Below are 24,227 nucleotides of genomic sequence, written 5' to 3'. Positions count from 1 at the left end.
TTTTGGCAGACTGCAGACATACCTCATCCTATCCACAAATGTCATGTGCTTAGCTACCTCCATTGTGTCCCTTTCTCCATTAAATTTTGATCCTTTTGAGAGAGGTTGCAAATAGTTACATCATCTATGTTTTTCTTATGTCTTATTTTTTTGTCTTATGTTTTTCAAAATTTCCCTTTACTAAGCCACATAAACACTAGTGGTTCCTAAACAACTATCATCCATCTAACAATCTTGGATGGAAAGCAAGATATGGCCTTAACACTCTGACATACTTTGAATAAGTTTACATACATCCTTTATGATTCTGTATGTTCAAGAGTTAATGAAAGACTGCCACAGAGGTATACCTTCTGGGTAGAGATCTACCTTCAACAAGTCACATGGACTTCAAAGCAAAATCTTTGCCACAATACAAAGAACATGTAGGCTGTATGTGTGATACAGCCTCAGAAAGTCATAATGCATGGTATCAAAGTAAATGAGAAACCAAGATGAGTGCAGAATGATATATAACCACTCTACTTCTAAAAATAAATCTAATGAGCTCCTATCAGAGGTTACAGAAGGCAGGTGACAATCTGGTGTCTTCCAGCATGGATAATACACTCTGCCACAGATTCAGCTGTTCATACATGATTTGCTTCTATAACACTGATTTATATAATCACAGAATCACCTAGGTTGGAAGAGACCTCCAAGATCACCAAATCCAACCTCTGACCTAACACTAACAAGTCCTCCACTAAACCAAATCACTAAGCTCTACATCTAAACGTCTTTTAAAGACCTCCAGGGATGGTGACTCAACCACTTCCCTGGGCAGCCCATTCCAATGCCTAACAACTTTTCGGTAAAGAAGTTCTTCCTAATATCCAACCTAAACCTTCCCGGCACAACTTTAGCCCCTCATCCTGTCACCAGGCACATGGGAGTATAGACCAACCACCACCTTACTACAGTCTCCTTTGAAGTACCTACAGAGAGCGATAAGGTCGCGCCTGAGCCTCCTTTTCTCCAGGCTGAATGATCCCAGTTCCCTCAGCTGCACCTTGTAAGACTTGTTCTCCAGAACCCTCACCAGCTTTGTCACCCTCCTCTGGACTTGCTCAAGCACCTCGACGCCCTTCTTGTAGCAAGGGGCCCCAAACTTAACATAGTACTTGAGGTGCAGCCTCACCAGAGCCAAATACAGGGGGACGATCACCTCCCTAGCCCTGCTGGCCATGCTGCTTCTTATGCAAGCCAGGATGCCATTGGCCTCCTTGGCCACCTGAGCACACTGCTGGCTCATACTCAGCCAACTATCAACCAATACTCCCAGGTCCTTCTCCGCCAGGCAGCTTTCCAACCACTCATCTCCCAGCCTGGAGCTCTGCTTGGGATTATTGCGCCCCAGGTGCAGGACCCGGCACCTGGCCTTGTTAAACTTCATGCAGTTGACCTCAGCTCATCGGTGCAGCCTATCCAGATCCTCCTGCAGAGCCTTCCTACCCTCGAGCAGATTGACACACGCACCTAACTTGGTGCCATCTGCTAACTTCCTGAGGGTGCACTCGATCCCCTCACCCAGATCATCAAAAAAGATATTAAAGAGGACTGGCCCCAGTAGTGAGCCCCGGGGGACTCTACTAGTGACCGGCCTCCAACTGGATTTGACTCCATTCACCACAACTCTTTGGGCCCGGATACACAGTTTTTAACACAACAAAGCATATGCCAGTCCAAACCATGAGCAGCCAGATTCTTGAGGAGAACGCTGTGGGAAATGGTGTCAAAAGCCTTACTGAAGTCAAGGTAGACCACATCTACAGCCTTTCCCTCATCCACTAAGCGTGTCACTTTGTCATAGAAGTGACAAAGAGATCAGGTTCATCAAGCAGGACCTGCCTTTCATAAGGCCGTGCTGATTGGGCCTGATCACTTGGTTGCCCTGTAAGTGCCACATGATGACACTCAAGATCATCTGCTCCATTAGCTTCCCTGGCACTGAAGTGAAACTAACAGGCCTATAGTTTCCCGGGACTACCCTCCGGCCCTTCTTGTAGATGGGTGTCATGTTTGCTAGCTGCCAGTCAACTGGGACCTCTCCTGATAGCCAGGACTGCTGATAAATGATGGAAAGAGGCTTGGTCAGCTCTTCCACCAGTTCTCTCAGTACCCTCGGGTGGATCCCATCCAGCCCCATCAACTTGCATACATCTAAGTGCTGTAGGAGGTCACCAACCATTTCCTTGTGGATTTTGCCCCCCATGTCCTCCCACCAGCTCAGGGTACTGGGTATCCAGAGAACAACTGGTCTTGCCGCTGAAGACTGAGGCAAAGAAAGCATTGAGCACCTCAGCCTTTTCCTCATCTCTAATTTCATAGACTGAACATAAATGAATTGATGGAAAGAAAATTGTTTAGTATACACATTGAAGTTTTGCTAAGAGTGGTGCCACAAACAACAGCTGAAGGCTGTGGTACAGTATATTATTGTAATTCCATTATCTTTATTACATTTCTCAGCTTCCCCTTGCATGCCAAAAGGCAATTTTAATGTAAATAACTGCAGATAATATATCTGAACAACAGGCCAGAAGAATTCTGGAATGATTTGGGTTGGAAGGGACATTAAAGATCATCTAACTCCAACTCCCATGCAATAAGCAGTGGCAACTTCCATTAGACCAGGTTGCTTAAGGTCCCATCCAACCCCAGCCTTGACCACTTCCAGGGATGGGACATCCACGTTTTCTCTGGGCAACCTGTTTCAGTGCCTCACCACCCTCATAGTGAAGAATTTCTTCTTTATAATCAATCTAAATCTACCCTCTTCCCACTTAAAAACATTACTCCTTGTCCTATCACTACACACCCTTGTAAAAAGTCTCTCCGTCTTTCTCATAAGCCCCCTTTCAATACTGAAAGTCTGCAATAAGGTTTCCCCACAACACTTTCTTGTACAGGCTAAATATCCCCAGCTCTCTCGGCTTTTCTTCATAGGTGAGGTGCTCCAGACCTCTAATCATCATTGGGGTCCTCCTTTGTACCCACTGTAAAAGGTCGACATCTTTCTTGTTCTGAGGGTCCCAGAACTGGATGCAGTACCCCATCCATAAGAATCAAATACTTATGGACAGAAAATTAAGTTGAAAGCAGTTTCCCAGCCCCTGCAAGAATTCTGCCACCCTAAAACATGCATCCTTATCTTTGAGTCAAGCTGAAGCAGACTTGACAAAGGAAGAATGGGAAAAAAGCATATATAGTAATATCTAGTAGAAGAGATTGAAAGGAAAAGGAAAGAAAGATTAAAGACATGTTCATGTTGTTTTCCCTACCTGTAGAATCAATTCATAGTTCTGTATAATGTTCATTTATGCAAAAAAAAGAAAAAAACACAAGAAAAACAGAAGTTAATCTTTGAAACCAAGTATGAAACAAACAAGCATCTGAACAAAAGGACTGATTTATAAGCTTAAATAGGACATGGCATAAAGACAAAATATCTTTTATTAGAACTGGTATAGCTGGAAAAATTAAACCAGTTTGGGACCCAGAAGCTTTTCCTCAGATGTGCTTTGTAGAGCAGAGCGTCCGTGTTCTTCTTCTCCATAGTTACGTAAACCAGATGCCTAGGTTGTGAACATTTACTGTAATGCATAGGTTCAAATAAAGCATTTATTTCTACCTCTTTAAGCAATGCAAGTAATCCCTCACCCCTAAATGTAGCCCAGACATGGAACGCATGTAAAGGGTGTGGGGGCAGTTGAACCTGCTCTGTTGGACAACAGGAAAGAAGTCTCTCAAGAGCCAGTCCCCAAAAGCAGATATAGTTTTTGGCATTTAATTGTAGTAAGCCTCCATTAGCCGCTAAATGTGATTTTACTCACCCCATACTTTCTCAGCTCTCCTGAAGTCTGCAATTTTGCTGAAAGTTTTAACTGTTCTTCCAGCTTCTGAATTTCTTGTTGAAAATCATCACGTTCGTGTTCCCTTTCTATAGCTTGTTCCTACCGAACCAGACAAAGAAAATAAAAACCTTTTTAGAAACTCTTAATTTCATTAAAATATTGAGAACAAAACTTTTTTTTTTTTCTTAATGCTGTGAAGAAGTCCTTAAAGCATAGCTAAAATTTTAGTGGAAGACAAAAAATTAACTCCAACGTACATACAAACTAACATCAGCAATTAATTTCCAAAAAGGATAAAATGTCTCATAATACTACAGAAAAAGATTTATTTTTCTCCTCTTTATTTTAAGTCTAGTCTTGCAAGACTAGAATATCAAAACCATGATTTAAAGAAAAGAATCATCATCATATTTTAGGAACCATCTTCCAAGTCACAATCACCAACTAAGAAGAATATTTATCATATCCAAAACCACGAAAGTGTGATATCAAGTTTGCTTACATCCATGAATTGCCGCTGTTTTTTAAGCTGTTTTTCAAGGACTTGGATTTGCTGTTTTAATTCAGCAACCTCCAGTAACTGCTTAGCCAGGTCTTGATTACTATGCAGCTGTTCTTCCAATTCCACCTCCAAAACTTTCATTTGAGAGCGTAAGTTGGAATGGTCCTTCTCCGCCTGACACTGAAGCTCTAATTTCTCCTTTGCTAATAATTCTACTTCCTTGAGTAGACCTGAAGAACACAAAAATAAAAAGGTTATCAGTGTAGGGTACAAAAAAAAAAAAAACAACAAAAAAACCCTAAGCCACTCTGAATTTAAAATATTATGTTCAGGTACTTTGAGAGCAACAAAAGCAAATTGACTATCTCCAGAAGTTTTAAAAACACACACAAAAGAAAATCAGATACTTGGCTGCCCACTGCGTGCTTAAAAATTTAAAAACCTCTTTGTTAAGACTACCATATTTACAAAAGAAAATGGCTCCTAACTAGGAGTCATTCAAACTCCCTCCCTCAGTCAACCCTTTCAACCTCAGTTCCACACCCCTTCTGTCCCAGAGGTTTTTTGCAAAGCACAAAAGATCCTCACTCCTACAAATTCATTTCATTCCAGATGTGCTCCAATCCCATGTTTAAGCCCCACACACCAAATTCTCAATATTTTCAACATTTTTTTTTTCAATATTGCACTATTTGAAACGTTCAATGCAGAGTCAAAAAGCAGCACAGAGAAGGATAGCAAACCATGAGATCGGGACAATTCACTGGTATCATTAGAACCACTCCTCACCAAGAATTGCCTGCTCCTGGGTTAGTTCCTGGAAACGTTCACGCATATGCTCCAGCTCCACAACAAGGCGACGCTCAGACTCTTCTTTCAGATTCAAAGCCTCCTCCAACGCAGCTTTTTCTGCAACATAGCCTTCAATAATGCCTGAAATCCCAAGTCAGAATGCAAATAAAGCAGTAGACAGACTCATATATTGGAAAAAAAACAGCTTGAAAACATGAGTAAACAAAGAACGGCAGGATGTAGAAAGGAAGTACAAGGTGACAAGCTTATACTGTAGCTAGGCTTTTTCAAGAATCTTGAGGAAAAACATGTACAAGTTATATACTCTAATAGATTTTATGAGGCTGTCATATCACAAAACTCCTCAAAAAAGTGGAATGTACATGGGGATTATCAAGCCTTGATGGCTTGGGATCACCTCAGAATGTAGGGCAGCCTGATATGTCCTTTACAGGGGACAAACCTTCAAAGAAACAATCTCTCCAAGAAGTAAGATCAAGTGCTAGATTCAGAGCCCAAGAAATCCACAAATGATTCACAGAAAGAAAGGAAACAGGATGTTGGAGAGACCAAGTAAGCCTAAAGGAATATGACTGAAGAGGAATGGAAAGCAGATGCCACAATTAGGAAGAGAAGATCAACTTTAAGGACTTCAGTTCCAGAACATGGAAACCATAAAGGATTCCCCTGCATAAAGGCAAAAAATACAGGCCAAGTCAGCATACTTCAGGTCTTAATCTTCACAAAGGAGAATAAAACTGTTGATATGAAGTCTGTGATAGTGTTGAGATCAACAGCCTCAGCCTTCCTGTCTCCTCTAGAATCTCTTTATGCTTGTACTACCACCAAACACTGCTTAGTTCATGCTGAACATTTCCAGGGTCATACAGGTGGGCAGATCTATACTGGGAGTACATCATCTTTACAATAATCCAAACTCCCATGTTTAGACATGCAGGAACACAAACTGCTGTTTTAAAAATTACGGTGTTTTTCACATGCAGTCAATCGAATAAGTATAGGACTAAACACTATCATATTTGCCCCAGGGAAATACAAATCTGATAAAGTGAATCAAGCACTAGATTTGAAAGAAACAATCCACGCTTTAAGTAACTGAGTAATCTGAAACGCAAAAAATGGATTACAGACAGGCAATCAACAATGAAACACATATCATAAATATTTGGAGTAGTAAGTTATGAATAAGTGACATAGAAATCTCTTCATATTGGCTTCATTCTCTTACCCTCTGCTTTATGAAGTTCTAGTGCCAGCTGATTCTTGGCCTCACTTTCTTCGGTTAGGCACTCCATTAGCTCTTGGTGCTGACTAACCACTTGGGCAGTCTCCTGATTTTGGCGGCTGAGTTCATCTTCAAATTGTGCATGGATTTCATGCCTTTTCTCCAGCTAAAAATGAACAATATCACCTAGCATGAGATCTTGGATGCACACGCAGTGCAACAATAACTACAGGCATTTAAACAAAAAACCTACCCTTAATGCATAGTAACGATCAAAAATTAAGGGTCAGCTTTTGAAGTTTTGCTTTAGTATTGGGTTGTTTTTGCCCGAGACCCCTGGGCATTCTAGTGATTCCATGTACTCACATACTTGTATTTTCACTACAAAACTTCTTTAGGCACGTGAGTTTCTTTACTGTGCATAAAGAGGTATCTCTCTGTTGGCCAGGCTGCTCAACTCCCTGAATCATGTACAGTTCAAAGCATCCTTGCACTTATTAAATTCAAGAATCATAGAATATCTTAAGTTGGAAGGGACCCACAAGGATTGAGTCCAACACCACACCGACTACCTAATAATCAGACTGCAAGCATTGTCCAGACGCTCCTTGAACTCCAGCAGGCTTGGTGCTACAACCACTCTTGTGGGGAACCTGTTCCAGTACCAACCATCCTCTCTGTGAAGGAAACATTTTCCTATATCCAACCCAAACCTCCCCTGTCATAGCTTTATGACATTTCCTTGGGTCCTATTGCTGGTCACCAGAGGTCAGTGCCTGCTTTTCTCGTGAGGAAGGTGCAAGCCATCCTGAAGTCTCCCCTCAGTCTCCTCCAAGTTGAAGAAACCAAGTGACCTCAGCCTCTCCTTCAGTCTTACCCACTAACAGACAGTGAAGTAAATGCATCATCTGGTTTCCAAGATATGGCACCTATCCCAGCAGATAAGACATTTCACAGAAGTGAGCAAAGTATGCTTGAATGCAGCCGATGAAAGTAACCTAGAATCTAGATCTTTCATGGCTTAGGCAAATTCTTTAACAAGTTGGCTACATGGTACTAAACTCGTATCAGTACCCAAAAGCAGCATCACCTCATTCTAGAAGGGATTCTTAAGGGCCATGAGTATAACATTTCACTTAGGTATTCTGTGCAATCCAGGGATAATCATCTAACAAGAAGACTAATTTTAGATATTTTTCCCTTCATACTTTCTCTTAAATTAGGGGCTTCTTTTCTCAAACCAATTACTATACTGAATTAAGTCCTCTAAACGTATAGAGTACTCTGGCATCTACCTCAGATTTATGATGCCTATTCCCAAAGCTGAATATCTTGGCAGTAATTTTAGTAGGGAAATACTCAAATTCTTTTGTGATACTGAGTCCAGCTCCTCTTATTAAAACCCAGTACTATGTAATTACAAAGATGTTTCCCTGCTCCTATCTACATATTCCTAGCACATTTTAAGATGTGACTGAATTTTCTTTAATCTGCTCATCAGTGCTGGAGAAGCATCAATGTCAAGTTTTTGAGAGGTTTTATCGCATTTAACTCTGTTCTCCAGAAGTTACCAAATGCATCCAAAATACTAATTTAAATTTACTTAAGGCAACTTATCTCTTTCATACAGGATCTCCTCTAAGGAAAAAAAAAAAAAAAAAAACACAGCAAAAAACACACAACACATTAGCTCTCATTTACAAGAAATACTCAAGTAAAGGCCAAATATTCATTGTAAGAAGCAGGGGATTCACATGCTTCCCTTTACTGATAATATGTCATGTATTCAGAAAATACATTTTTCCTCATGGTAGCCAATCCCACAAGGTGCTAAATATACAAAAGCCTTAAAACAGATTTCATAGTTTCAGAATAATTATACCTCTATACAGGTAAAGACATTATCTTACTTCTTTCGTTGATTCTGCAACAAGTTCCAAAAGTTTTTCCACAGCAGTGCGCAAACGATGACTAATTTTCATTATCATTTCTTCATTTTCATATGCCATTTCTGGCTTCACAAAAACACTTTCACATAAGTATTGGCTCAACTCAGACCCCTCTTCAGTCACTGGAGACAGCTGGTTGTGTTCTGTGAGAGTTTCATCAAGCAGTTCATCTACTGAAAATAAGCAATCTATTTAAAAACATAGGAAAATGACACAGAACTGGCCACTCAAATAACAACTGACATCAGCCAGCAATACTGCTTAATCCTGAAGATATATTACAAGGTGAAAAAAACTTGTCAGCATGGAGTTATTTGATGTTTACGCATTAAGACAGTCTTTCGCAATGCTTGGAAATATTGTGCTATATACAAGAGGGACTGTGGTTCTGTATCCATCAGATTAATCTCTCCTGTCCTATGATCCATTCATCCTTTTCAAGTCACAGTTTAGTATTTTCACTACTAAAAATTAAAATGAAAGAACAATGATAGATACTATCATCTTAAGTGTGGAAAAACTTTGAAACTAAGAAAAAAACATGAGAGATACCCATTCAGAGCCTCTTTCATATAATATGAAATGAAAAGTCATTTTTCAAGAACATGAATCAACTAAATAGTTATGCTGATTTGTACTCACATTTTTCTAGATGATACTTCTCTTTGGCTTTAAAATACTGTGCAAATCCCATTTCTTCCATAATACTGTGACTTTCCCTAGAATCTCCAGAAGCCAAACTGTCATCAAGGCAAAGACCAATCTTGCTACAGATAAGGTCCTCAATAGCTATTGCAGCCTTCACCAACTCCATAAGCAATTTCAAAGTATGCTGATAAGATTCCTGCATTTTTTTCCTAGAACAAAAGTACATGGAACATGGCAAAAAAAATGCATATACTTGTTTGAAGAGACTTCAAACCTACTGAAAACCTGACAGTCTAACATAGGTATCTTAAAAAGTGGATGGAGAGATCATACTGCAATCAGAAACATCAAGCACCAGCAGGCAAAACATGTTTACTACAGCAGTACCTGTGACATTAAAGTAACTAGGGGAATAAAATACTGATACTACTTCTGAAGCATGCAACATTCTATAATTCCTGCTGCAGGTACTCATGATAGTTTGAACAAATAAGTAGAAATACCCAAGGCAGGCACAGAACAGACAAGAACTAGCAGTCTGTCACACTTTGATATCCTAAAGGAAACCAAACTATGGAATAGAAGCTCCACTAAACCCTGCAAGCTTACAAAACAGTAAGCAAGTTTTGTTTGTTTTTAGCAAGGCTAGAAATGGAATTCTTCTTGAAGATTATTCATCATGACAGCTTCTCTCCAATCCACAGATTCCAACCACATATCAAAGTGATCTACATTGCACTGAAAAGTTTCTAGAGTAAAGAGGCACTCTCTATATTTCCTAGCTTTTGCCAAGATTATAGACAGTGGAGACCCCAAAACACCAAAGTCTCCATTAGACCACAAGGGGCCAGGGGGAGGGAGGGAAAGTAGGAAAAAAAACTTGCTCTCCATATCAATACAGATTGGTAGTAACAGAACTCAAACATGTTTGCAAATAAAGCCAATACTGTCATTATCTTACTCTGTTAATTTAAATTGGCTTAATTTAGTTATTTGTGAAGAAGTGAGAGAAATAACAACAACCAATAAACATTATACAACCCAAGATGGACAAACCTTTCATCCTTGGACTGCTCAATATCAGACCTCAACATGACTATCAAATTCCCTCCTTCTTGGTTCTCTCTGTCCCGCTGCTGTAGAAGTGTCTCCAGCTCACAGTTGATCTCCTCTATCTTATGATTTAAAGATTCGACTTCCTTTTCCAGCTGTGGAAAATACAATAACAATGCACCAGACAAATCAGCGATCTTGTGGGCCATCAGCAAGTTTGCTGGTGACATAAAACTGGGAGGAGTGGCTGACACACCAGAAGGCTGTGCTGCCATCCAGCAGGACCTTGACCGGTTGGAAAATAGGACAGGGAGAAACTTAACGGAATATAACGAGGGCAAGTGTAGAGTCCTGCATCTGGGCAAGAACAATCCCAGACACTAGTATAAGTTGGGGACTGCCCTGAGAGAGTCCAGTGCTGAGCCACAAAGATGATTAATGGAGTAGAGCCTCTCCCTTATGAGGAAAGGCTGAGGGAGCTGGGTCTGTTTGGCTTGCACAAGAGGAGACTAAGGGGTGACTTTATTAACAATTATAAATATGTAAAGCGCGAGTGTCAGGAGGGTGGGGCCAGGCTCTTCTTGGTGACATCCAATGACAGGACAAGAACATAGGAGGTTTTGCTTAAATATGAGACAAAACTTTTTTCTTTTTTTTTTTTTTTGTGGTGAGTGTGACTGAACACTGGAACAGGCTGCCTGGGAGGGTTGCGGAGTCTCCTTCACTGGAGATTTTTAAAAACCCACCTGGACGTGTTCCTATGTGACGTGATTTAGGTATTCCTGCTCTGGCAGGGGGATTGGCCTAGATGATCTTTCAAGGTCCCATCCAATCCCTAGCATTCTGTGATTTTGTGATCTTACCCTCCATTACTTTCTGTATAATCACAATCATCACCTGTTATGTAAACTTGCTTCCAAAATTTCTAGAAATGGACAGCAGTGAGACAGGGAAAAAGATAAAGGATGATTCTGTAGATCTTAGCTAGCACAACTGTATGTTAATGACCCCAAAGATAAGGAAATAAAAGACTGTATGCATAGATAATGGAATCAGAAAGAACTGGTTTGACTGCTGAAGTCTGTCAAAGAAAGGAAGGGTCTGGAGTTTAGCAGTGAGTAAGACTTCTGGCCTTCATCAAAAGATCACCAGAGTATGCTGGACGACCAACCAAGGACTCCAGTACACATGCAAATAGGGGCAGGAACCTACATTAATGATTCTTCGGAGACCTGATGAATATGCAACAGAGTTATGGGAAATGAAATTAACATGTATTTGTCCCACTAATATAAGCACACTGCCAGTAACCCTTAGTGTGTGTGTGTGTGTGTTAGGCAGAGCAATCCCCCCCCACACCCGGCGCTGTAATAAAGAATACCTGCTTAATAACTTTGGTTATTGAGTTGTCACTGTGTCAGCAGGCACAGTAAAATTGTATGTGTTTTTAAAGTTCTTTTTTCATGCAGATTTTACTTCAAGAGGCTGCCTCATTTGCATTCAGATTCAATGCATACAAGCAGTACAAGAGCTTGTAAAAACTTACTTTACTTTCAGATTGCTTTCATTGTTCATGCCTTAAAAACTCAAAGCAATGTCCCAAGAATACATTGACACTAGAACACAAACCTGAACAGCAACCTGATACACTATAATCGCTCAACCATTTTTCTTCTTTCCTTTATAAGCTCTCTCTGAGCGAATTTTCTATAAAGTGCCTTTTCTCCCCATAATTCTTTCCAGATGACACCTTTATCCCACTAAAAATATAAATAAGTATCTATACTGGTTTATACACCCATCCCTAACTCCCAAATTTACTGCCAAACTGGTACTATTTTGTTACAAACCGTCTCAAAAGTAAGCCAACAAATTAATCAAAATATCTATTTGGGAGGGCACAGCAAGGAAAGAAAAGCCATTTTATTTCCCTACCAACTTTCTCACCTCTCACTAAATCCTGCATGAACAACAGGAAAACAGTAAGATTTTCACCTACTGTAAGAAATGCATTAATGTTACTCCTACCACTTCTCAGTTTTCCTGCTAGCCATAAAAGTCTAACAGAACATTCCAATACACCAATTTTACATTTGGTCAGAGCCTTTTGAAATGCAAGACATCACTATTTTCAAAGCAGAAGATAATAATGAAGTAAAACTCGAAGCTATTATTTTACATCACTGAAAACAATTTATATTTCTATAAGTGTAAGACGAACACCTTTTTCATGCTGTTCCTCCATATCTAAAGCTTTCTGGGTAACCTAGATTCAGCTGATAGTTTTGCTTTATAGGATGCATAATATTTTGCTTTGTTTGGCGAACAAATATTGCCTTTGCCACTTCTGGATCCATACTTTTCACTTGCCTGTCTCACCTGCCTCAAATTATAGGTCACTTGGTCTAACAAAAGCTAGAACACTATTTTCTAGGGAAAAAAATGCAATAAAAACAAATGGCATCGGTACATAGACAACAAAATGCAAACATCCAATGTTTTCATATAAAAGGCAGTTTTCAAGCTACTACCCAGTTTCAATTTCTACATGACTACTGTAGCACTCCAGTTAAGAGACAGAGTCCATGAAACCCTTGAAAACTAGCAATCACAAGAATTATGCATAGTCTCTCTACATTTATTTTCAGAAAGGTGAAAGCGCTGTGCTAAAATATAATCATGACAACCAAAATTTAATTTAAAAATTTTTCCACACACCTGGATAATTCTTTCTGCTTTTTCCTGTAGCTGTGCTGATAATGTCTCCTTCTCCTTTTGGCAAACAGCCAGTGACTTCTCCCTCTCCTGAGTTAACACCTGCAACTTCTCATGTAGTGATGCTGTTTTTTCAGCTTCAAATTCCTCCTGTATTAGTGACATATAATTTGAATTATACAGGGAGAAGGAAAAGAGAAAAGCAAACAAAAAGAGCCATACACATCAACATATTCCCCCTTTTTTGTTTAAATACACAAAGCCTTACCTCTCAGATTAATTAGCAATAACTTACACAGTTAAAACCCCAAATCAACAAAATAATGCCAAAACTATGATTTTAATGACAAAATTATGATTTAAGACTAGTTAAATTAACTACCTGAGTGCACTTCCTAAGACCCGTGTCATTTCAAATTGCTGAGACAATAATGAAAAACAGAAAACTGATAGATGGAGACAAACAAAAGCCACTTTCATCAACTGCAAGTAATACAACATGCATAGCACTGAGTTCCACACAGGACAAGTGATTTTCAAGAAAAAAATTGTAAATTTACAACGTATAACTTGCCTACCTCAGAAGAATGTATCTACTCTAGATATGACCCACTCGTGAATCAGCAAATAAGAGAGATGAAACAAGGCCCAGGGATCCCTTCATGAAGAGGCTAAAACGAACCCTGCAACAATCTGAACTGGGGAATGAGATGTCATGATCACACTACAAAAAATATATGCAAGTTCACATCTATGAACATCAATAAACTCCATGGTGAAAGATACCTTTAAGGTGGGGGGGTGTGTGTGTGTGAGTGTGAGTGCGAGTGCGAGTAGCATTAAGTGAAGAAAACTGCTTTTTTTTCCCCCCAAGGAATAAAATAAAATTCAGGGTATGAGTGAACATATGACCAAAACCTAAGACATCACCTAAACACACCTAGATCCTTTGTGGAGGATGTTTATACTGAGCAGAGGTAAGCCATCCATCACCACCTCCTCAGCTGATGACTACATGTTGCTTGATGACACCATAAGGCCTGCCATCTCAAGCAAGACCAAGACCAAGACTTGCATTCAAGCAATAACAATACAAACTCCTACCAGGAGTCCACAAGACAGAGCAAAGCAGAAGAGCCATGTCCATCAGGATTACAGACTCAAACAGCAGAGTGCCTAGCTGTAGGCAAGACAGAAAACACAAAATCATAGAAACATTAAGGCTGAAAAAGACCTTAAAGATCATCTGGTCCAACCATCACCTTACTACTAATGTCACCCACTAAACCATGTCCCCAAGCACCACGTCCAACCTTTCCTTAAACACCCCCACGGATGGTGATGCCACCACCTCCCAGGCAACCCATTCCACTGACTGACTACTCTTTCTGAGAAAAAATGCCTCCTAATTTCCAACCTAAACCTCCACTGGTGCAACTTGAGGCCATTCCCTCTAGTCTTATCTGTGAGAAGAGGACAACCCAGCAAAGAGTGTACCCATCCAAGCCATGGGCTGTCAACTTCTCCAGGAGAATACTGGGGGAGACTAAGGGGTCTTGCTGAAGTCTAGGTAGAACCAAGACAGTTGCTTGTCAAAGTCTCTCCAACAGTCTGCCTATTCTTCTCAGAAGCAACGCATCCACTAATACAGAATGTAAGACTGTACAAAAGAAACTCTGAATGACTTAAAGCACCAGATTTCTGTCAGATCTTCCATCAGTTTTCCTGCTTAGAGGGAAAAAAACAAGGAAACTGGCTGGCGCAAAGACAACCCCATAAACAAGCATGGGGGAAGTAGCAATGAAGGATCATTGTAAAAACCTGTAGCAGACTATAATGCAGCTCAGCCTGACATTGCCAAGAGATGCAGTCAGTCTCTTCTGGGACAAGAAACTGGTCATCAAGGTAATCAACATACCAAAACCAACCCACATAGTCCTGTAGGGAGGACAGCAATGGCCCTACCACGAGCAGCTTTTCAAGATACACTTCAAGATACATGTCCTCTGATTCAAAAGATAATCCACCAGACACAGAGGTATGAGATTGCATCTAAGTGATAGGATCTTGCAGCTGGCCAGAGGCAGGAAGTTAAGAGGAATTATCTGCATGTCCACAGCATCCAGTTGCAACTGTTTGTGCAACTCTTAGGAAGCATCCTACTTCAGGTTGAAGAGATGAGAGATACAGTTAAGGTTCTGTTGACATTTCTTAAGGAGACACAAATACAGAGGATGGTAGATAACCAAATATAAAAGTTATTTTTGATCAACATGTTGAGTTCAACACATGCTCAGCACAGCAATAACAGAGATGCATACAAGCATTGATGTTGGTGTTGGTGAGTTTCCCTCTCTCTTCCGAACCACAGTGCATCTTTCCCACTTATAACTGAGCGTGCTTGACACCTAACCAACCAACCACGGCATCTGGCATGAAGCACAGATGATAGGCAATTACTACATTATAAATGATGCCAAAAAGAGATAATTTTTAGATATTCTCATCAAGATGAAAGTTTGGAATCAAAATGATGAAAGCAGAAAAGACCAACAAATAAAATTCACATGCACAAAGTGTTCAGACATCAAACAGTTGACAAAAGCTTAGAAAACTGAACATTTTTTGCTGTACATACACAAGTGCTGTAGACAAGGAAATACTTGGTTGATCAAGAATACAGTCTCTGCAGACACTAAGAAGAAAAATCAAGTTCCAAGCAACAAAATGAACATAAATCTACACAAGGACTGTTTCTCAGAGCAAATACTTAGCACTGATTTTTTTTTTTTTTTTTTAATCTAAAGGGCACCATTTCACAACCAATTCAGGATTAAGTGAATCCTATGGTAAATACTATAACTCCTTAACAGAACACTATATTATTTTTAGCACTGCTTTTCTAGTTCTAACACTGAGAAGCAAGGAAGAGAACTAATGGATTGCCTTTTAAAGATCATACAGCTGAAATACAATAACATATACTAATCGTTCATTTTCAAAAAAAAGCAAGCTACCAGTACATTCTCTGAAGTTCATTTTAATTAGACCTTACCTTCAGCTGTGCTATTTGCTGCTCAAGGAGCACTTCTGACTGACACTTCAGCAGCTCAATCTCTTCCTGGAACTGAAGCTGTTGCTTCATTTTTACCTCCTCAAACTGAGACAGAAGAGCTGTCCTCACATTTTCTACTTCAGAGGCCGATGCAGAAGCATACATCTGCAGACAAGGGAATAACAAAATATTTGAGCTAGTGTTATAACTAAGGAAGAAACAAAAACAAACCATAAAGCCCAGAGAAACTCGTAAGAGAAATTTCACAATAATTGTCTCCAGACATCAGAGCCATACAAAACTGCTATCTATCATCATACTGACTATGGAAAAGCAAGTCAATAAGAATAGGTAAGAAGCAACAAAAATATATAAGGTACTAAAGATCTCCTATATTCATGAAACCATCAAGTCAACCTAACAGACCCCACTTACTTTTTTCCTCAACAGACATATGCCTAAGAAAAAAAAAGGCTAAAGTCAAAGAGACCTGATAGCAGCCTTCCAGCACCCAAAGAGGGCCTACAGGAAAGCAGGAGATGGACTCTATCATGGAGCGCGGGTGATAGAACAGGAGGGAACAGCTTTAAACCAAAAGAGGGTAGGTTTAGATTACATATAAGGAAGAAATTCTTCACTCAGAGAGCAGTGAGGCCCTGGCCCAGGCTGCCCAGAGAAGCTGTGGATACCACAACCCTGGCAGTGCCCAAGACCAGGTCAAATGTGGCTTTTGAGCAACCTGGTCTGGTGGAAGATGTCCCTGCCCACAGCAGGGGGGTTGGAACTAGAGGTTCTTTTAAGTCCCTTCCAACCCAAAGCATTCTACAATTCCAAAACGGAAAAGAACAGGAGGAGGGAAAGAAATACACCAAGAGCATGCTTGTTGCAAAGAGGATTAATTGTTAGGTAACTATATTTAATGCTTTTATGCCATGAGTGACTATATTTCAAACATGGTAGTGCACCAAAAATGTACAGAGCTTTCCCCCCAACACCCTCTAACAAGAGTCACTGTAGTCACTGGAATAGAGAGAAATCCTGTTTCTTGAATCAAGGGCTTAAGACATTTAGTAATGTCTTCAGAAAATAACTTTCCACTTTTTAGCCTTCATTGTGAAAGTAAACATCAAACTTACACAAACATTTTCAACAAGAAATTGAAAAGCTTTAGTGGCAACAATGCAGTTTGAAATCTTCCTTGAGTAGACCTATTTGAAAAACATTACCTACTATAATTTCACTAATAAAATAAATGAATGTTAGTGAAGTTGCTCACTAATAAAAGCTTAAAGTGAGTAGTTACTTTCCACAAATAGTTAATAACCCAAATCATTATTTATTTATTTGTGATCAAATATGGAAGCTTTAAAATATTGAATTCAGAAGGACAGGAATTAAAAAAAAAAAGCAAGTGCCCTCCCACCCCAAAGGTAGAGAGGAAACACTATAGACAAGGATTTAAACTAAAAAAAAAAATAAGGCTAATGTGCATATATGAACTATTAAGTTCTTTTTAGATAGAGCATGGCTTACAAATATTATTTTTGTCCCTTCTTACCTATTGATACTATTAGAAGAAAACCAAAAAAAAAGCACCTAGGAATATTCCCTAACTTCTAAAATTAATAAAACTGAATTTACTCAGTGTGAATGAATGGCTTATTTCAGGTTCAGGTATTTGCAATTCTCTGACCTCTTGTTCATGTTCATGCTGTGCTTTTAGTTTCCCCAGTTCTTCCTCCAACTCCCTGGAGTATTCCTCCTTATGTTTCTTAATTTCTGCCTCATGAAGATCCTGAAGTTCTTGCAGCGCCTTTCTATGTTTTTCTTCCATACGCACTACTTCCTCACGTAATATATCCAGGGCTAGATCTTTTTCTTCTTCCAACAAACGTCTTTGATTTTGAAGAGCTGTTTTCAAATCATTCTGTATAAGTATTAATTTAAAAAGGGTAAAAAAAAAAAAAAGTAAAAAGGTTATAAAAGTACAAATATTTTTGTAACTCATTTGTAAAGTGAATGTCCTTTTGTATCAAAGTTTAAGTAAACATGATCAACGTTGCCTCATGAATAAGAAGTATACACACACATGCACATACTCTGTATCACTGAAATGGGTTTATGCTTCCCATCTCTAACAGTTCTGTAAGTCCCCTGCCTTTTCTGGACATGGTGAGAGAAGTCAAAAAACGAAACTAAAACCACGACAACAAACATTACAGCTATCTGGAGGATTGTCAAGTATCAGCTATGAAATAACAGCCTTCTTACCTCTTTGACTTGGAAAAATTTTGATATCATTTTTTACATACCCAAACCATAAAAGATCTCAGATGTCTGTCCATACACACTTGTGCTTTGTACTCCTCCTTTTAAGCACCTTAACACAAGACACACACACACTCACCAGCCACTCCCCAAATCCCACCTAGGACTCGGAGTACCTTTCTTCTATTCTTCCCTCAGGTCTATACCACTAAGGAGGACCTTGCGATTCACAGAGATGTACCTTAACCTACAGAAATACATTTACTCAATACCACTCAGTTCTAAAGAATTACATGGTAATTCTACTAGACAGAGGAACTCCGAGCCACAAAGCAGAGACCCTCCAATTGGAAATTATGTTAAACTTGCATCTCACGTATATTCTCCATACACTGAGATAGAAAACTCATTAGTCTGAGTGTTTGGGGAAGGGATGACAGACAGACTTTTTAATCTTTGGTTTCCTACTTCAACTCGCAGTATGACCATGCAAGTTTTAGTGCTGGCACAAAGGAGCCTGTAGAAAACACCCTCAAAGAACAAGGGTAAAAAGTGATCCCATGCATTTCAACATTTTCTCACACTTAGCCAGGCTTAAAAACATAACATGAAATTTCACCTTCTATGTTAAGTTCTCTTTCTGACTCACCTTATGAAATTCTTCTGCTTCCATAGCCATAGTTTTAAGTTTTTCCATATGCACAGTAGCTAGCTCAATTTTCAAATTGTTTTGTGCAAGCTGAAGTTCCTCGGCATACTTTAATTTCAACCTCTCTATCTCTTGAGCCAAGTGTGCCTGATCCATTCTGTCCTTTTCACGGAACTGTTCTGTGTGATGCAGCTGTAGCTTCTCAAGAACCTGCCTGTGTTCATCTCTTATATTCTGAATTTCTGACAGGTAGGATGACTCCAAGGAATCCAGGTTTGATAAGTGTTTAGCCTCCAGTTCATCAATTTGTGCTTGATGTTTTGTCTGCAGTTCAGCAACAGAAGCTTCAATCTGAATCTGATGTTTACTTTCTAGTGTAGATTTTAGCAACTCAATTTCAGCTTGGTGCTTTGTCTGAAACTCAGTTGTAAGAGACAAAATTTGCTGCTTATGCTTTTCCTGTAACTGCTGACTTTGGAGTTCTAGCTCATCAACATGTTTCTTCTTCAGCTCTTGGAGAAGAATCTCTTGCTCAGTAGTAAATTTCTGAGTCATAGCTTTCTGTTCCTCCATAAATCTACATTATTTCCAATAAAGTTGAAAGAATATTGTCAAAAAGGCACTTTTTGTTGAAATAACAAATAACAAAGAGGTAGGCCTTATTTAGCCTCCACACCTTCAGCTTTATGTTTCTAATACATAGCTAATTCAAAGCAAACCACAACGATGATTTCACAGCCACATAAGTTACAGTTTAGGCAATGTAAGCTGGTCATACCTGGATATTATTAGTTAGACTGGAACCCCTATTAAATTCCTACTAATACAGAGTAACATGCAAACCTTGCTCTCTCAGTCTCATTTAAAGCCCATTGATGGGGTAGTACAGGAAATTAACACTGACAAAGAGGCCACAAATACAAGATGAATTTCAAAACCAGTTTGAGCAAATATTGCCATACAAAAGCATCTAGGAAATAGTACATACATTTCAAGTGTGTGCCTTATTACTGTTTACTTGCAGACAACATCTCTAAATGTATGAGGTTTAGACTAAGACTTAAAACCACTGTGGAAGCATATGAGGGAAACATGAGCTTCTCCAAATTAATCTCAGCTTTCCGAGGTCTACTTAAAAGCTTGATGGAGAAGATTTAATATCTTAAATGCTCCAATTTGCAGTAATCATTAATTATAGTATCAACCATCAACCTCAGCATTCAGTGGATAACTAAAGCTTCATTTACTGGGGAAGGCTTGCTCAAATTCGTTTGAATAGTTTGAACAACCTTGAAAATATTTCAAGAATTTTCCCATTTATATGTCCTAAATGTTTCCTTTCCTCTAAGACTAATACAGGATTTTCATCTGCATGGTGTATTCTTAACTGAAGTGAAATATAACAGTCAGAACTAGACCACGTTTGCTAGACTAGATTTAATGCATTTACTTGAAGTAAAATTCTATAGAAACTGTAATGGACAGCATTACTGTTCCTTGATAAAGCTTTACATATATAAGTAATCTGGTGTCATCAAGTGACAAACCTACATCACTGTCACTTCCCAGATTTAAAATAAGAAAACATCTGAATGAGAGACTAATCATTCCTCATGAGTACTTGAGCATTTTCACTTAAGACTTACTTGTTTTGTGCTTCCGTAAGTTTCAGCGCACATTCTTTCTGCAGACAAAGCATGGCCTTTTCCATTTCTTCTTCCATGAGCACTTTGGCTGCCTGCAGATCACTCTCATATTGTTCCTGAGATTTCTGGATAGCCTGTGCACTTGCAAGACTGTCCTCCAGTTGCTGCAAGTTGTTTTGCTGCTCTTTTACTAACTTTTCTAATTCTACAATTCTGGCAGCTTGGTAATCTTGGAGCCGATTCATTTCTGCTTCACGAACTTCAAATTCCTTTTGCAAATTCTGTTTCTCACATTCCAATCTATTTTGCAGTTCTACACGCAACAATGATAATTTTTCTTCTGCTTGGATTCTCTGGTCCTCACTTTCACGTTTCCATTTATTCTCTTTTTCTTTGTACATAGTCTCTATTTTCTGGATTTCTTCTCTGGCTTCCCTTAATTCATTCTTGTGATTCTCAGCAATTTTATATTTTACCTGCGAACACATTTATTAAAATTGCATAAAATAACAGAACCCAACTGAAGTAAATACTCCCAGGCATTTAATGTCTTGGAGAGATTTGATTCTCACAGACAAGTCACTCTTCCAAACAAAAGAAAGGCTAAAATGAATTCAAGTACCTATAAATTGACAATTCACTTTTAAGAATTAATTGGGGTAGGGGAAAAGAAGAGAATAAAGAATTCTGATTGTTTGCTTCAGAAGACAGTCCTATCAAAACCAGAAAATGCTTTGTGGTAACATATTCAGCAGAAGGGCTTTTTCTATCTGCCTGCCACATTGCTTTCTGCTCAATTTTCCATTACTGCGTGATACATCACAGTATGGAAGTGCATGACCTTACTTAGACCTATCAAGTGCTGCTCCACAGGATGAACTTATGTACTTGCCTGTATTAGAAGCAGTGTACATATGCTTGACCCACATTAATGAAAATGGTAGACTGGACCAACCCTTGAAACATTTGTCCCCTCACGCTGTCTGTGCTCTTAAATGCTTAGTTCCCTTGCAGATTAACTTTTCTTCAATGCTAATATGCTCTGAACTTCAGACTTGCATTCCAGTATCAAAGCGTATCCATGCAACTCTATTTAAACCTGAAGCTACCATCACCAACTAGGCACATTTTAAAATAAGTGCCACATGTACTTCTCCTGGCCTACCTAGCAGATCTGCACTTACCCAACTCTATACAAACAGCCCTGTAACTTGGATTACCTGTTCCATTTCCCTTTTCAGATGCTTCTCATTCTGCACTGAAATATCTTTTTGTTTAGCAATCTCTTCCTTTAAACGCTCTATTTCATCTGAAAGCTCTGCAATATGCTGTTTCTCAGAGTGGAGGAGAGAAAGCTTGACTTTGTGCTCTTCCTCCAGCACAGACACTTTTGTGGCAACCTCCATTTCAACTTGACGTGCTGCATCTTGAGCACTCTGTAGGCGTAATTTGGTGATTTCTGGTGGAAAACAAAACAAACAAAAAACACTGAAATGACTTTCTAGAATTTATTTAGCAGGTCACAGTAATGCACAGTAATAAAGCTGAATATTATCAGGGATGCAATTTATCAGTAGTCATACTAACTAGAGGCAAACAAGAATCACAGATACAGTTGTGTGTTACATAGTTAACTGTGAGTTATGGATGAGTTAAAATGTGTGTAATATTGTGCTCTCAGAAAGAGGTTGCAAATACAAGAACTGCCATGATTCCTTATCTGCACCTCAACAATACGTGCATTTCCTATTGAATACGAGCCGGCATATTTATATAAATTACAAGAGTGCTTTTTTCAAGAAAAGCAGCAACTGTTAAGAAATTAATGCGACTTATGTGGCTAGTTTTATGTAAACTTAGCTGTAAGAGGAACTTTATCTTGAATTCTATAGCTAAAGTTACCTATTGTAAATTCTGTTCTCCATAAATACTTTCCTTTTTGTTCTCAAATTCATTCCAATATGTATACCAACTACTGGAAAATGTGGGAGGAAAATAATATTGAAGTTAAATGAACAGAGGGCAATCAAATCTATGAAAAACACTGGCAAAAGAGGTGTGGAACAAAGAACGGAAGTTGATGTATTCTGTGGAATGAACTGAGAAATGTCCTACTTCACCTAAACATATCAGGTATTTAACATGCCTGACAGATTATATTTATTTGAAAGTTTTAGTGTTTTAGTGTTTTTTAGTGTTAATTCACAAATTGACATCAACCTTCTAGATATCAAGTCTAGACATCATGTAAACTTAACTCCTTTTAGCAACTGCTCCTCAGTTGCAGTAGGTTTTTACCACAGAATAAGCAACTTCTGGTCACCACATCTTTGAAAGGAACCTTTTTCATTTAGGTAATTAGTCTCCTAGACAGCCTGGCTGTATTATTTCTGAGAAGATCATGTGAGACAACATTATAAGCTTTGTGGATGTGACAATGTGCTGTCATCTGCTGCCTCCACCAATAAAACCTATTATCATAGAATATCCAGAGTTGGAAGGGACCCACTAGGATCCTCAAGTCTAACTCCTGGCCCCACACAGCTCTACCCAAAAATTCAGACCATATGACTAAGAGCACAGTCCAAACAGTTCTTAGAGCCCAACAGGCCTGGTGCCATGAACAACTCAACATAACCATAAAAGTCAAAAGCAAAGTGCTCAACATTAGGAATTAAGAAGTGTTAAGTGTTCTTTATAAAAAAACAAACAAACAAAAAAAAAACAACAAAAAGTTAATTTCATCAGATAACCTTTAAATATTTAAAGAAAAGCATAAGCCACACAAGCAGCTTACCATTTTACTTCCCAGTTTGTCAGTTAATCTTACCTTTGATATGTTCATCTGAAAGCCTAGCACGGAGCTGCTCAAGTTCTAAACAATGCTTTCTTTTCATTTCCTCTATTTCTACTATATATTTGTCTGACAGATCCTTCTTCATTTTCCTTAGGTCCTCTTTATATTGAAGTGCAAGGGAAGACCTTAATGAATCTAATTCATGTTTGTGCTGTTCTTTAAGTTGTACCTGCAAACAGGCAAGTTCTCCCTATATAAAAAAAATGGATTAAAAAGACATCTTCAGCTTTGCGTTGAGGAAACCATGCCAAGATTCTTTCAAGGGGAGCAGTAAATTAATTGCACTACGCAGCGTGTGCTTGACATGTATCTATCTGGCTTACAAAAACCCTGCTGATTTGCTCCTGCCACTTCATCTGCTACTACTGCAACAGAATCCCTCGAGGTATATATGCTCTGGAATCACACGACAAGTCAGCAGAGTTTCAGGAGCCATTTGACAGTATAATAGAGAAGGTCCCACAAGCATCTGGGTGGAGAAACCATCAACTCTCAACACTGAAGAGACCCCCCACCTTCCCTACATACAGAGCCTAGACATCAATCTATGAATGCAGTTTCACACTCAGCTAGGAAACAAATTACAGCAATTTAGGAAAAAATTATATATACTTCTCATTTGTTTTATCACTGAGATTTTGTGTATATTACTAATGAAACTGAGCTCATGCTGTCCTGTGCAGGTCTTGTTTCCTCACTAAAAATATTAATATTTTTAAAGGTAATTTAGAAATCTTAAAATGAAAAAGAAATCTTTGGGAACTGTTAGACAACTTCAATTAAACCGAACGTAAGTTTTATCTTAAACTTACAAGGGACATGAAAATAGACGTATACGTAAAAGAGAGCAAATTAGTGTCTACACTTCAGAAAACAGAGAGCAATGAAAAGCACAATCACTACAGAAGCTACAGAGAAAAACTCGGTGAAATCTGTACTTGTGTGGAAGAG

At 38.9% G+C, this 24,227-nt stretch overlaps 1 protein-coding gene across 7 annotated transcripts in view; it reads right to left on the bottom strand.

The window, feature by feature from the left end:
• The window catches only part of PCNT (pericentrin), a 79,446-nt gene that overhangs the window by 31,099 nt on the left and 24,120 nt on the right, over positions 1 to 24,227 (bottom strand). For 4 of the 7 annotated variants that reach the window (XM_084289264.1, XM_084289269.1, XM_084289265.1 and 1 more), the window contains 15 exons: positions 23,250 to 23,466; positions 21,640 to 21,878; positions 20,420 to 20,895; positions 18,774 to 19,350; positions 17,550 to 17,783; positions 15,857 to 16,021; positions 12,805 to 12,951; positions 10,090 to 10,241; positions 9,028 to 9,242; positions 8,347 to 8,558; positions 6,440 to 6,602; positions 5,188 to 5,331; positions 4,399 to 4,628; positions 3,876 to 3,995; positions 3,324 to 3,344 (listed from right to left, as the gene is read on the bottom strand). In XM_084289264.1, the coding sequence (XP_084145390.1) occupies positions 3,324 to 3,344; positions 3,876 to 3,995; positions 4,399 to 4,628; positions 5,188 to 5,331; positions 6,440 to 6,602; positions 8,347 to 8,558; positions 9,028 to 9,242; positions 10,090 to 10,241; positions 12,805 to 12,951; positions 15,857 to 16,021; positions 17,550 to 17,783; positions 18,774 to 19,350; positions 20,420 to 20,895; positions 21,640 to 21,878; positions 23,250 to 23,466 (3,312 nt within the window). The remainder of the gene's footprint in view (positions 1 to 3,323; positions 3,345 to 3,875; positions 3,996 to 4,398; positions 4,629 to 5,187; positions 5,332 to 6,439; positions 6,603 to 8,346; positions 8,559 to 9,027; positions 9,243 to 10,089; positions 10,242 to 12,804; positions 12,952 to 15,856; positions 16,022 to 17,549; positions 17,784 to 18,773; positions 19,351 to 20,419; positions 20,896 to 21,639; positions 21,879 to 23,249; positions 23,467 to 24,227) is intronic. The other 3 variants (XM_084289266.1, XM_084289270.1, XM_084289267.1) reach the window with 2 other exon arrangements.

This window comes from Netta rufina (assembly GCF_964035555.1).
Source record: "Netta rufina genome assembly, chromosome: 6".
NCBI classification, from domain to species: Eukaryota; Metazoa; Chordata; class Aves; order Anseriformes; family Anatidae; genus Netta; species Netta rufina.
Note: the sequence above shows the minus strand (reverse complement) of the source record. Positions and strands in the feature narration are given on the sequence as shown.